This window comes from Pseudophryne corroboree, chromosome 2, assembly GCF_028390025.1.
Source record: "Pseudophryne corroboree isolate aPseCor3 chromosome 2, aPseCor3.hap2, whole genome shotgun sequence".
NCBI classification, from domain to species: Eukaryota; Metazoa; Chordata; class Amphibia; order Anura; family Myobatrachidae; genus Pseudophryne; species Pseudophryne corroboree.
In genome coordinates, this window is record NC_086445.1 from 930,596,979 (window position 1) to 930,612,472 (window position 15,494).

The 15,494-nt window shown below is 47.5% G+C and overlaps 1 protein-coding gene across 1 annotated transcript in view; it reads right to left on the reverse strand.

Annotated features, from left to right (window-relative positions):
- The window catches only part of ACOT9 (acyl-CoA thioesterase 9), a 144,242-nt gene that overhangs the window by 91,645 nt on the left and 37,103 nt on the right, over window positions 1–15,494 (reverse strand). The window contains exons 4-6 of the mRNA XM_063956227.1: window positions 8,703–8,748; window positions 7,065–7,235; window positions 6,927–6,964 (exon numbers count right to left, since the gene is read on the reverse strand). Coding sequence (XP_063812297.1) covers window positions 6,927–6,964; window positions 7,065–7,235; window positions 8,703–8,748 — 255 coding nt within the window. The remainder of the gene's footprint in view (window positions 1–6,926; window positions 6,965–7,064; window positions 7,236–8,702; window positions 8,749–15,494) is intronic.

A 15,494-nucleotide genomic window follows, 5' to 3' on the forward strand; every position in this document is an offset into this window, starting at 1 on the left:
CTCTATCAGAGCATTCCCTGTGTGTGTGCTGTGTGTCGGTACGTGTGTGTCGACATGTATGAGGACGATGTTGAGAGGCGGAGCAAATTGCCTGTAATGGTGATGTCACTCTCTAGGGAGTCGACACCGGAATAGATGGCTTATTTAAGGAATTACGTGATAATGTCAACACGCTGCAAGTCGGTTGACGACATGAGACGGCCGGCAAACATATTAGTATCTGTCCAGGCGTCTAAAACACCGTCAGGGACGTTATAATGCCCATTTTACCTCAGTCGGTCGACACAGACACAGACACGGACACTGACTCAAGTGTCGACGGTGAAGAAACAAACGTATTTTCCTTTAGGGCCACACGTTACTTGTTAAGGGCAATGAAGGAGGTGTTACATATTTCTGATACTACAAGTACCACAAAAAAGGGTATTATGTGGGGTGTGGAAAAACTACCTATAGTTTTTCCTGAATCAGATAAATTAAATGAAGTGTGTGATGAGGCGCGGGGTTCCCCCGATAGAAAATTATTGGCGGTATACCCTTTCCCGCCAGAAGTTAGGGCGCGTTGGGAAACACCCCTTAGGGTGGATAAGGCGCTCACACGCTTATCAAAACAAGTGGCGGTACCGTCTCCAGATACGGCCGCCCTCAAGGAGCCAGCTGATAGGAGGCTGGAAAATATCCTAAAAAGTATATACACACATACTGGTGTTATACTGCGACCAGCAATCGCCTCAGCCTGGATGTGCAGCGCGGGGGTGGCTTGGTCGGATTCCCTGACTGAAAATATTGATACCCTTGACAGGGACAGTATTTTATTTACTATAGAGCATTTAAAGAATGCATTTCTATATATGCGAGATGCACAGAGGGATATTTGCACTCTGGCATCAAGAGTAAGTGCGATGTCCATATCTGCCAAAAGATGTTTATGGACACGACAGTGGTCAGGTGATGCAGATTCCAAACGGCACAAAGATGTATTGCCGTATAAAGGGGAGGAGTTATTTGGGGGTCGGTCCATCGGACCTGGTGGCCACGGCAACTGCTGGGAAATCCACCGTTTTTACCCTAAGTCACATCTATGCAGAAAAAGACACCGTCTTTTCAGCCTCAGTCCTTTCGTCCCCATAAGATTATCTGCCCAGGGATAGAGGAAAGGGAAGAAGACTGCAGCAGGCAGCCCATTCCCAGGAACAGAAGCCTTCCACCGCTTCTGCCAAGTTCTCAGCATGACGCTGGGGCCGTACAGGACCCCTGGATCCTACAAGTAGTATCCCAGGGGTACAGATTGGAAAGTCGAGACGTTTCCCCTCGCAGGTTCCTGAAGTCTGCTTTACCAACGTCTCCCTCCGACAGGGAGGCAGTATTGGAAACAATTCACAAGCTGTATTCCCAGCAGGTGATAATCAAAGTACCCCTCCTACAACAAGGAAAGGGGTATTATTCCACACTATATTGTGGTACTGAAACCAGAAGGCTCGGTGAGACCTATTCTAAATCTGAAATATTTGAACACTTACAAAGGTTCAAATCAAGATGGAGTCACTCAGAGCAGTGATAGCGAACCAGGAAGAAGGGGACTATATGGTGTCCCGGGACATCAGGGATGCTTACCTCCATGTCCCAATTTGCCCTTCTCACCAAGGGTATCTCAGGTTCGTGGTACAGAACTGTCACTATCAGTTTCAGACGCTGCCGTTTGGATTGTCCACGGCACTCCGGGTCTTTACCAAGGTAATGCCCGAAATGATGATTCTTCTTCGAAGAAAATGGACGACCTCCTGATAAGAGCAAGGTCCAGAGAACAGTTGGAGGTCGGAGTAGCACTATCTCAAGTAGTTCTACGACAGCACGGGTGGATTCTAAATATTCCAAAACCGCAGTTGTTTCCGACGACACGTCTGCTGTTCCTAGGGACTGGACACAGTCCAGAAAAAGGTGTTTCTCCCGGAGGAGAAAGCCAGGGAGTTATCCGAGCTAGTCAGGAACCTCCTAAAACCAGGAAAAGTGTCAGTGCATCATTGCACAAGAGTCCTGGGAAAAATGGTGGCTTATTACGAAGCGATTCCATTCGGCAGATTCCACGCAAGAACTTTTCAGTGGGATCTGCTGGACAAATGGTCCGGATCGCATCTTCAGATGCATCAGCGGATAACCCTATCTCCAAGGACAAGGGTGTCTCTCCTGTGGTGGTTACAGAGTGCTCATCTTCTAGAGGGCCGCAGATTCGGCATTCAGGATTGGATGCTGGTGACCACGGAGGCCAGCCTGAGAGGCTGGGGAGCAGTCACACAGGGAAAAAATTTCCAGGGAGTGTGATTAAGTCTGGAGACTTTTCTCCACATAAATATACTGGAGCTAAGGGCAATTTATAATGCTCTAAGCTTAGCAAGACCTCTGCTTCAAGGTCAGCCGGTATTGATCCAGTGGGACAACATCACGGCAGTCGCCCACGTAAACAGACAGGGCGGCACAAGAAGCAGGAGGGCAATGGCAAAAACTGCAAGGATTCTTCGCTGGGCGGAAAATCATGTGATAGCACTGTCAGCAGTGTTCATTCCGGGAGTGGACAACTGGGAAGCAGACTTCCTCAGCAGGCACGACCTCCACCCGGGAGAGTGGGGACTTCATCGGGAAGTTTTCCACATGATTGTGAACCGTTGGGAAAGACCAAAGGTGTACATGATGGCGTCCCGCCTGAACAAAAAACTGGACAGGTATTGCGCCAGGTCAAGAGACTTTCAGGCAATAGCTGTGGACGTTCTGGTAACACCGTGGGCGTACCAGTCGGTGTATGTGTTCCCTCCTCTGCTTCTCATACCCAAGGTATTGAGAATTATAAGACGTAGAGGAGTAAGAACTATACTCGTGGCTCCGGATTGGCCAAGAAGGACTTGGTACCCGGAACTTCAAGAGATACTCACAGAGGACTCATGACCTCTGCCGCTAAGAAGGGACTTGCTTCAGCACGTACCATGTCTGTTCCAAGACTTACCGCGACTGCGTTTGACGGCATGGCGGTTGAACGCCGGATCCTAAGGGAAAAAGGCATTCCGGAAGAGGTCATTCCTACCCTGGTCAAAGCCAGGAAGGACGTGACCGCACAACATTATCACCACATGTGGCGAAAATATGTTGCGTGGTGTGAGGCCAGGAAGGCTCCACGAAGAAATTTCAACTCGGTCGATTCCTGCATTTCCTGCAAACAGGAGTGTCTATGGGCCTCAGATTGGGGTCCATTAAGGTTCAAATTTCGGCCCTGTCGATTTTCTTCCAGAAAGAATTGGCTTCAGTTCCTGAAGTCCAGAAGTTTGTCAAGGGAGTACTGCATATACAACCCCCTTTTGTGCCTCCAGTGGCACTGTGGGATCTCAACGTAGTTCTGGGATTCCTCAAATCACATTGGTTTAAACCGCTCAAATCTGTGGATTTGAAATATCTCACATGGAAAGTGACCATGATGTTGGCCCTGGCCTCGGCCAGGCGAGTGTCAGAATTGGCGGCTTTGTCTCACAAAAGCCCATATCCGATTGTCCATTCGGACAGGGCAGAGCTGCGGACTCGTCCCCAGTTTCTCCCTAAGGTGGTGTCAGCGTTTCACCTGAACCAGCTTATTGTGGTACCTGCGGCTACTAGGGACTTGGAGGACTCCAAGTTGCTAGATGTTGTCAGGGCCCTGAAAATATCGGTTTCCAGGACGGCTGGAGTCAGGAAAACGGACTTGCTGTTATCCTGTATGCACCCAACAAACTGGGTGCTCTTGCTTCTAAGCAGACGATTGCTAGTTGGATGTGTAGTACAATTCAGCTTGCACATTCTGTGGCAGGCCTGCCACAGCCAAAATATGTAAATGCCCATTCCACAAGGAAGGTGGGCTCATCCTGGGCGGCTGCCCGAGGGGTCTCGGCATTACAACTCTGCCGAGCAGCTACGTGGTCGGGGGGAGAACACGTTTGTAAAATTCTACAAATTTGATACCCTGGCTAAAGAGGACCTGGAGTTCTCTCATTCGGTGCTGCAGAGTCATCCGCACTCTCCCGCCCGTTTGGGAGCTTTGGTATAATCCCCATGGTCCTGACGGAGTCCCCAGCATCCACTACGGACTACGAGAAATAGATTTATCGGTAAGTAAAATCTTATTTTCTTGCTTGTATGAGTTCAGCGCTACATCCTACAGTAGTGGGAACTAACTGTGCCATCAAACCATCTACGCTGGGACACCAGCAATGGCCACTGCACTCCTTAAAGCAGAAGCTGTCGTGCTCAGGTCCCAACTTTCTAGATGAGGAAAGGATAAAAGCAATGCAAGAAAGCAGACAATATACCACTATAAGAGTGCTAAACAAACTACCAAACCATCCTGGGAGGGAATATTTATGACCATTTAGGTTATACATATAATCTTATACACCGGTTTTTATTATCTTAAAACACCTGAATATAAATTAGAAAAGAGACAGCCTGTTCCTATGAATTTTGAAACTATGCAAGTCGTATCCATTTACAAACTCAAGCAGGAGCACTGCTACATGTAACATTTTAATGATTGTATCTTTTTAGATCTGTATTTTGGTGTTGTTATAATAATCGTATCAATGTACTAGTAAAATTATAATACAGAATTTATGAGCCAATAGGGGGGTACTCAATTAAAGGTGAAGCGTGCGAATTGCTTTTGCCACGGCGTTTAAACGCCAGCAACGGCACACCCTTCGCCCGCCCGTCTGATTCTGGAACTCGCACAAAAAAGTGCTCACCACCCTATGGGGTAGCTGCCGTTCTAATTCGGCTGGATGAGATCAATTAACCAGCATCTGAATTCCTCCTCAGTGTCTTAAGTGATGGGGAGATCATTGTAATTATATATATATATATATATATATATATATATATATATGCATTCAGTTAGTTCCGCCAGTTTGCAGGTCGAATTCACATTCGCCCTATCCAAAGCCCGGCCCGATTTTTCGACTTGTCAAAAAGTCCGGCTGGCCAAAAACCACGTGGATCAGCGAATTTGCCGCCAATTCACTTGCTTGTCGAATTCACGGGCGATTGACAGTTTTTTGGTCCATTTTCGCCCATGCCGATTCGACACAAAAAAAAAATAATAATGGCAAAACGGAACAAAAACCTGTTGCAAACACCTGCGATTGAATAGCCAACGCTCAAATTAGTGCCGGTTTTCCTACTGTATAAAAAAATCGGCACTTATTGAATATCCCTCTAAATCTATCGAAAAGGTTTTTATTATACCCAGTGCAGTGTTCTATTGTTGTTTGTTCTCCAATTTGGAGCGGTGGCACAGCTTCTTTCACTTGCTGCGGGCAGACAATTCTGTTATAAAGGGATTATGTACTATTTTAGCACCAGGAGTTTTGGTGGGGGTTTCTCACCTATCAGTTGTTTACGTACATATGGTACACATTTTTGAAATTAAGCATTCTTCAGAAATTTGCATATAATGATACTAGGAAAAAACAAAAAAAACATGGAAACATCTTAAATCTGGGAATGTCAATAATATGAAACAGGTAAACGACTATGGGGATCATTCCGAGTTGATCGTAGCTGTGCTAAATTTAGCACAGCTACGATCATTCACACTGACATGCGGGGGGACGCCCCGCATGTCAGTGCCGCCCCCCACCCCCCTGCGCAGAAGTGCAAAGGCATCGCAGCGGAAATGCCTTTGCACTTCAAGAGTAGCTCCCGGCCAGCGCAGCTTTAGCGGGCTGGCCGGGAGCTACTCATCGCTCCCCGGCCCGCAGCGGCTGCGTGTGACGTCACGCAGCCGCTGCGGCCCGTCCCATGAAACGGCGGCCAAACGCCGCCGTTCCACCCCCTCCCGCCCAGCGACCGCCTCTGCCGGTCAATCAGGCAGAGGCGATCGCAGCCCTGCTACGGCCTTCGGCCGTCTGGCATGCGCCGGCGCATGCGCAGTAGACACCCGTTCGCTCGCCTGCGACAAACAGCAGCGAGCGGGTCAGAATGACCCCCTATGTTATACTAACTTCCATCTGCTGTACAACCTCGGGATATAACGCTCTGCAGGACAAATTACTACTAAAAAAACATAGATACAAAGCCCTGTAGCGTTTGTATATAGTCATTGGATATGGAAGACTGGATCTAGCAGCAGCCTGGCCCTCTATGCTTGTCAGGCAGCAGGCTGCACAAACTAATCACAATTTAAACGAGGTTGCAAAAAATTTGCTCACTCTGCACAGAACACCATTGAGTGACATCCATGGGAATAGATCCAAATTGGAAAGGTTAATGCAGATGATAGCACCTCACTTAGGGCCTAATTCAGACTTGATTGCAGCAGCAGCAGCATTTTTCTCTAATGGGCAAAACCATGTACAATGCAGGTGGGGCAGATGTAACGTGTACTGACCCTCTCCAGTAGGGACACAAAGCTCCATTAACCTGTTCAACAGAAACAGAATCCAGAAGCAGAGCATTATGTGCCTACTGGAGAGGGTCATGTTGGGAGGTAGGTTATATTGTTTCTGTGCAGGGTAAATACTGGCTGCTTTATTTTTACACTGCAATTTAGATTTCAGTTTGAACACACCCCACCCAAATCTAACTCTCTCTGCACATGTTACATCTGCCCCACCTGCAGTGCACATGGTTTTGCCCATTAGTGTGCTTTTTTGGTTTGCTAACAAAACCTAAATAAGGCCCTTAGACGCCTAATCAAATTTGTGCGTACAAATCCAAATTAGGTTCTAAGCTTGTTTAGGGATACAAGGTACTGCAGGTACCAATAATATAACTATAGAACTCTGTATTCTGCTGCCTTAGAAAGCAAGGAGCTAAAATCTACCTGTGAAACAGCCTTATACTTTACCTGTGAGTGTTAATGGGAATTATGCGCTGCTTTTATAAAGACATGTTGACGTAAGTAAATACTGTACCTCCCAAGCTGTCCAGATCTTCAAGGATTCTACCAAACCTACAAACAACACATAGAAACATTTACTTAAGAGAATTGAGACAATTTTCCAACAGGTTCTGAATAACATGTAATCACTGGTCGGAGGTGCTCTCATTACCGGACATTATTATACACATTCAGGTACTTCTCCCGCAGCTCAGGCTGGCTGCCCAGCGGCAGCATGACCTCAATGTAACTGTCCTTCATCCTGCGTGGGGGGAGATCTTGTTGCTTGCTCACTAACAGTGACTGTAGCGTCTTCCTATCCTCCATGGCTTGGACATGATCTCTAGCAAATGCAGAAGCTTTTAGCAAATTTATATACAACAACAACAACATATCATAAATATCCTACTTTTACTACACTTCAGATCATTTTCCTTGAACAATCTTCAACAAAGCGCTCCTGTTCCTTGCTAAAAAGGTTCTCAATGAAAATGGTAATTAACTGGGGAGTAAATAAATTGAAAAAATAAATAAATTGTAATATTATGAAAAAGAGTGAGAATTCACCTATTATAAACATGCTGCCAGCCTAAATCAGGGGTTGGCAACCCCCTGGCACGTGTGCCTGGGGTTATACACAGAACGCTTTTAAGGGGCACAGCATCTGGCTGGGAGAAGAACAGGCTCATGTCGTTGTGCAAGGGGGAAGACCTACGCAGGTAGGTGAGAATCGGTGCGATCGAGTGAAGGTTGGAGGAGGAACGCGTGCTGTTACACTTCTTTGCAAGAGCTTCAGTGGCAGTGGGATGGAATTCTGTTTAGTATATACAGTATATGGCATGTGGTGCAGGTCCCATGGCATATGAGAGATGTGCGTGTGTGTGTGTGTGTGTGTGGGTGGCGGGAAGGAAGGGGAGGGGGGTTCCCATGGCAGATGAGTAACATGTAGAGGGGGTCCCATGCCATATGAGAAGCCATCTGGAGGGGATCCCGTGGCATATTGAAAACATATGAAGGGGTCCCATGACATGCGAAACATGTGGAGGGGGTCTGATGGCATAGGCGGGACATGTGGCAGAGGTCTGCTCGCTAATGAGAGATGTATGAACCGGGTCTAATGGCATGAGGCAAGTAGGGGAGCATGATGGCATATAAGGGGCATATTGGGTATAAAACATACAATACATATTTTTTGCCACTCCTGATATGGCACAGCGCAGGTTGCTTAGTGGTGATATATATATATATATATATATATATATATATACACACACTGCTCAAAAAAATAAAGGGAACACTGAAATAACACATCCTAGATCTGTATGAATGAAATATTCTTATTTAATACCTTGTTCTTTACATAGTTGAATGTGCTGACAACAAAATCACACAAAAATTATCAATGGAAATCAACTTTATTAACCCATGGAGGTCTGGATTTGGAGTCACCCTCAAAATGAAAGTGGAAAAACACACTACAGGCTGATCCAACTTTGATGTAATGTCCTTAAAACAAGTCAAAATGAGGCTCCACACACACTACTGGTCTCACACACACCAAAATCCAGCTGATAAACTTCACCTCCATTTCCACTAATGGAGGGGGGGAATTGACATTTGCTGCTCTTATTGCTTGTGCCCTAGTAGTTATTAACTCTTTCCAACATGTGCTCCACTTTGTCTTATAGATCCTAAATCTTTTAAACTATGTTTCAGTGAACGAAGTTATCGGTCAGTACATTTTTGTTATCAGTAAAAATATTGTTTGGCAACAGTACAGCAGAGGTCTCAGTACATTAACGGACTATACCTCCAGTTTGTAGAGGCTCCAACTATCTCCCTCAGTTTATTGCGCACTGAAATGAGAATCAGACGGACACTATTACTGGCTGACACAAATAATGTGCAGAGGTAAACAAATCTGACAGACATGCAAGGGAGGAGAAGAGGAGCAAGAGAAGCAGCGTTTGGGAAATCCCAGCACAGTATAAGCCTTTATAGCACAAGATCTCTCCCAATGTGTTTACATACAAATTTAACACTAGAGAAATATTTTCTGGTATCCCAAAGTCAAAAATAAACGGGAAACATTGTAGATATAGGCCCAGATTTATCCAGCCTTGGAGAGTGATAAATTGCATGGTGATAAAGTAACAGCCAATCAGCTCCTAACTGTCATTTTTCAAACCCAACCTGCAACAAGGTAGTTTGGAGCGGATTGGCTGGTACTATATCACCGTGCAATTTATCACTCTCTTGGCTTGATAAATCTGGGCCATAGTGTAAAGCTGGCTGCGCTGTATTGTCATTTTACTGAATATCCAAAAACTATGTTAAAAAAATATTCGGAAGCTGCTGACTGTAAATATGTCACCTTAACGATGTGACGTCACATTTCAGTTAACAGAAAATGGGAGAAAAAAATGATTTTAATTACCTACCAGTAAATCCTTTTCTCGAAGTCCATAAAGGATATTGGGAAATCTAGTACGATGGGGTATAAACGGGGTCCAAAGGAGCCGGTGCACTTTAAATTTCTTCACTGGGTTTGCTGGCTCCTTCCCTCTATGCCCCCTCCCACAGGCAGTTATAGGTAAAAACGTGCCCGAAGGAGAAAAGACATATGTGAGAGAAGGAAACTTGACAACAAGGAGTGGTGAGATTTATACACCAGCACACCACTAACATATAACGACCAGCAATGGCTGGAAACACCAATGCAACAGCTGAACAGGTAACCACGTAAAAGAGAACCTGTAGAAAAGTCAACGCACTGAGGCGGGCGCCCAATATCCCTTATGGACTACGAGAAAAGGATTTACCGGTAGGTAATTAAAATCCAATTTTCTCTAGCATCCATAAGGGATATTGGGGAATCTAGTACTATGGGGACATCCCAAAGCTTCCAGAATGGGCGGGAACGTGTGGAGACTGCTGCAGCACCGCCTGCCCTTTGGCCAGGGTATCAAATTTGTAGAACTTTACAAAGGTGTTCTTCCCCGACCATGTGGCAACTCGGCATAGTTGCAAGGCAGAGACTCCACGGGCAGCTGCCCAGGAAGAGCCCACTGATCTTGTAGAGTGGGCCTTCAGAGACTTAGGAACAGGTAAGGCTGCAGACACATAGGCCTGTTGGATAGTAAGCCTAATCCAACGAGCAATGGACTGCTTCGAAGCAGGACAACCTTTTTTCTGTGCATCATAGAGCACGAACAATGAATCCATATTTCTAAACCGAGCTGTGCGCTTGACATAGATTTTCAAGACACGCACAGCATCCAATGCCTCCAGAGGAGCAGAAGTATCAGAACTGGACTGAACCACAATAGGTTGATTCAGGTGAAACGCAGAGACAACCTTCAGCAGGAACTGCTGTCTAGTCCTGAGCTCCGCTCTGTCCTCATAAACGACCAAGTACGGACTTTTACACAATAAGGCCCCCAATTCTGAGACACGACAAGCAGAAGCCAGGGTCAGTAACATCACCGTCTTCCACGTGAGGTACTTGTCTTCTACCATCAGCAGAGGTTCAAACCAGGAGGACTGTAGAAATTCCAACATTGCATTCAAATCCCAGGGTGCCGTAGGTGGCACAAAAGGAGGTTGGATGTGGAGAACCCCTTGCAAGAAGGTCTGAATTTCTTGTCAACACTGCCAATTTCTTCTGGAAGAAAATGGAGAGGGCTGAAATCTGGACCTTAATGGAACCCAGACGTAAGACCTTATCCACACCAGCCTGCAGGAAATGTAAGAAACGTCCCAAGTGAAACTCCGCAGGCGGATACGTGCGTTTCTCGCACCAAGAGACATATCTTCTCCAGATATGATAGTGTTTTGACGTCATAGGTTTCCTGGCCTGAACCATGGTAGTGATAACCTTTTTGGTAAGGCCCTTGTGAGCTAGGATGTTCCACTCAAGCTCCATACCGTCAAACAAAGTCGCCGTAAGTCAGGGTAGACGAACGGTCCTTGTTGAAGAAGATCTCTTCTGAGAGGTAGAGGCCCAGGGTCTTCGACGGACATGTCCAGAAGATCCGCGTACCACGCCCTCCGAGGCCAATCCGGTGCAATTATAATTGCCTGGACACCTTGATTCCTGATTCGCTTGAGCACTCTTGGGAGCAATGGGATCGAAGGAAACAGGTAAACCAGCCGGTACAGCCAAGGCGATGTCAGTGCTTCCACTGCCCTCGCCTGAGGGTCCCTGGTCCGCGAGCAATACCAGGGAAGTTTCTTGTTGAGACGAGAAGCCATCATGTCTTATTTGTGGGCAACCCCACCGGTCGATGATCTGCTGGAACACTAGATGGTGGAGTCCCCACTCCCCCGGGTGGAGTTCGTGACGACTCAGGAAATCCGCTTCCCAGTTGTCCACACCCAGAATGAAGATTGCCGACATTGCTCTTGCATTTCTTTCCGCCCAGAGGAGTATTTTTGACATCTCTCGCATGCCGGCTCTGCTGTTTGTTCCTCCTTGCCGATTGATGTATGCCACTGCTGTGGCGTTGTCTGACTGTACTTGGATCGCGTGATCCTTGAGCAGAGGAGAGGCCTGAAGCAGAGCATTGTAGATCGCCCGAAGTTCCAGAATGTTGATCGGAAGGAGGGCTTCGTGGGCTGACCATCTGACCCGTAACTGCGCCCCTTGGGTGACAGCTCCCTATCCTCTCAGACTCGCATCCGTTGTGAGGATCCAATCCTGAATCCCGAAACTCCAGCCTTCCAGGAGATTGGAGGATTGCAACCACCACAGGAGGGAAATCCTGGCTTGAGGCGACAGCCGTATCATCCGGTGCATCTGAAGATGTGATCCGGACCATTTGTTCAGGAGATCCAGCTGAAAAGTCCTGGCATGGAACCTCCCATATTGGATCGGCTCATATAAGGCGACCATCTTTCCCAACAATTTTTTGCAAAGATGGATGGACACTCGAGTAGGTCGGAGCACCATGCGGACCATCTCCTGAGGTGTTCTCACCTTGTCCTCTGGTAGGATCACCTTCTGGGTCACAGTATCCAGCAACATCCCCAGGAACAGGAGCCGCTGAGTCGGCTCCAGGTGGGACTTCTGTAAGTTGAGGATCCACCCATGGCGTGACAGAAGATGGATAGTGCGAATGACATGGAGCAACAAAAGCTCCCTAGACCTTGCTTTGATCAGAAGATTGTCCAGGTAAGGGACAAGATTGACTCCGTGGGCTCGGAGCTGGAACATCATCTCCGCCATCATCTTTGTGAACACCCTCGGAGCTGTGGATAGGCTGAAGGGCAGTGCCTGGAATTGGAAGTGATTGTCCAGCAGGGCAAACCTCAGGTACGCCTGATGAGTTGCCCAAATCGGAATATGGAGGTAGGCGTCCTTGATATCAAAGGAAACCATGAATTCCTGTTCTTCCAGGCCCGCAATCACTGCTCACAAGGATTCCATTTTGAACATGAACACCTTCAGGACTTTAGATTCAAAATGGGCCTTACCGAACCGTCCGGTTTTGGTACCACAAACAGGTTGTGGTACTGGAACAATGACGTGGGACTGGACCAACTTTAGGATGGCCTGTTGCAACGTAACCTGCATATCTTCCAAAGCTGGTAAGCTTGATTTGAAAAATCGTTGGGGAGGAGCACTGTCGAACTCCAGCTTGTAGCCTTGAGAAACGAGATCCCTGACCCACGTATCCTGGCAGGAAGCCTCCCAGACGCAGCTGAAGTGACGCAGTTGAGCTCCCACCTCGAGATCCCCTCGGGGTGGGTGGGCACCGTCATGCTGAGGCCTTAGTGGAAGCAGAACTGGTCGTCTGTTCCTGAGAGCTGGTGCTTGCATGCTTTCTCGACTTACCTCTGGTGCCTCTAATCGCATACGAGGCACCTCTGGCCTTAGATTGAAATCTGCGAGACCGAAAGGACTGTACAGATGGCCCCGGGTAGGAGCGTCTCGCCGGCGGGGCCCCAGAGGGGAGAAACGTGGATTTCCCAGCAGTAACTTTTGGAAATCCACAAATTCAATTCAACCCCAAAGAGCCATTCCCGTGAAAAGTGGAAGGATTCCACACTGCGTTTAGATTCCGCGTCCGCTATCCACTGACGCAACCACAAGGCCCTACGCGCCGACACTGCTATGGCAGAGGTCCTAGCATTAATGTTCCCCCTCTCCTTGAGTGAATCACAGAGGACGCGTGTAGTGTCCTGAATGTGCTTTAGGAGGGTCACCATAGTGACCAGGGGCATAGCCCCGGAGATGCCCTCCTGAATTTGAGTGGCCCATGAATAAATGGCATGGGTCATCCAGCAACCCGCAATGACCAGTCTTTGCTGCCATGCCATACCTGCTGCCATGTAAACAGATTTGAGTGTAGCTTCATTTTCCCTATCCCCAGGATCCTTTATGGTAAAGGAGCCCGGGACAGGCAGCATCGACAGACTGATACATCAACCCTTGGGTATTCCTCCCAAAATGTCCTACCTTCAGGAGCAAACGGGAAAGTGCGCAAAAACTTTTTTGACACTTGGAAATTTCTGTCTGGATTTTTCCAGGCCAAGTTGAATAGGTCATCTGACTCTGCAGAATCAGGGAAAGTGACATTAGGCTTGTTTTGTGTAAAGAAAAACGACTGCTGTGACGTAGTGTCCTTTAGAGGGAGCTTTAACACGTCTCGTATAGCCAGAATTAGGGGTTCAATACCCTGAGCAGAATCGGTATCGACACTAACGGGGTTCAAGTCCTCCCCATCCTCCTGTATACCCTCATCTGTGTCAGATAGCAGAGCAGGCAAACCACGCTTTTGTGGTCCTGCTTGAGTGGAGGGGGGCTGAGCAACATCTGCCCTAGCAACTAAATCTGCAACAGCCTGTTGTAGTAGCTGAGTTTTCTTAACATTAGCAGTGAGCTGGGAGGACATATCAGACATCATAGCTTTAAGAGACCCTAGCCAGTGGGGCTCTGGACCATCTCCCCCAGCCCCTTCACTGAGTTGTGAAGATTGGCTGCATTGTTCACATGAAACAGAATCAGATGATAATGGAGGGAATCTAGTGTGGCATACACTGCACAGCTTGTGTTTACCCATGTTTCACAGTAAGCACAATGACATACACATACACACAGACAGTAATATATTGCAAGCCTGCCCTACTGTATGTGAGAGGAGATACACAGAGAGAAGGACATCGGCACACCCCTAGCTGTACAGCCCCAGTGAGGTTGTCAGCTAACTTTATCACAGTAAACACTAAGAACTTCTGTCCTGTAGAGGACCCAGATAGTGTACAATAGCGGCTGTCCCCCTTTGCTACACCATGTACCAGATATCCAGCGTGTCTGAGGAGTCAGGAAGCGCTGTGTGTGCTGTCCATGGCTGCAGTAAGCAGAGGAAGGCGCCAAAATGCCTCTGGTCCCGCTCTGAGTTGGCTCCGTCCCCTCCAATGGCGCTGGAGCTATAGTTATTATTTATACTGGCAATATCTCCTTTCAGCTTAAAAACATCACAACAAGTGCTAGTCTAAGCGATTGTGATCCAGTCTACACGGGGGATCTTAGCGGGACTCCCCCAGGAGGGTCCCATACGCTGTGCCCGCATTCAGCCGCACAGTGAACTAAGAAACCCCCGGTTTGTACTCACCACAGATGTCACCTTCAGGCAGTGTTAGGGGTGTGCGGCGTGCTGCGGCTGTGACAGCCAAGGCGCAGCGCCCCGCTGAACAACCCCCTCAGGGCGGTGATCCTGCAGCAGGGAAGTGGCTCTGCACCTTGTAATGGGCCCTACACACTCGGCCGTATCCACTGAGCTGCCCTACGGCGGACGCCTCCATAGCAGTGCATGCCAATATGGACGAGATTGGCCATATTGGCCTGCGTGCACAAGCGGCCCGGCACCAACGATTAAGGAGCGTGGGGACGCGCATCGTTATTCGTTGGTGCCTGCACACTGCACAATGTGAATGAGTTCTCACTCATTAATGAACGAGAACGTTCATATCGTGCAGTGAGATCTGTAAGTGTGTAGGGCCCATTAGGCCGGTGACTCCCCCCCCCCCCCCCCCAACTGCCATGGTGCAGGTATGCTGTTGCCCAGACAGCATACCGAAAATAACAAACATTAAAAAGAAAATTGAAGAAAACTCTCTGGAGCTCAGAGATGTGCATCCTCTCCTGAGGGCACTTTTTTCTAAACTGCCTGTGGGAGGGGGCATAGAGGGGAGGAGCCAGCACACCCAGTGAAGAAAATTTAAAGTGCACTGGCTCCTTTGTACCCCGTCTATACCCCATCGTACAAGATTCCCCAATATCCCTTATGGATGCTAGAGAAAAGGGATTTCCATTACCAATTTACTTTGTATACCTTAGAAATTGGACCATCAAATCAGTAAGTACTGCAAATATATACAGCATGAGATAATGACATGTATATGTATTTTATATATACAGGTTGAGTATCCCATATCAGGCAGCAGTATCCCATATCCAAATATCCGAAATACGGAATATTCCGAAATACGGACTTTTTTGAGCGAGAGTGAGATAGTGAAACTTTTGTTTTTTGATGGCTCAATGTACACAAACTTTGTTTAATACACACAGTTATTAAAAATATTGTATTAAATGACC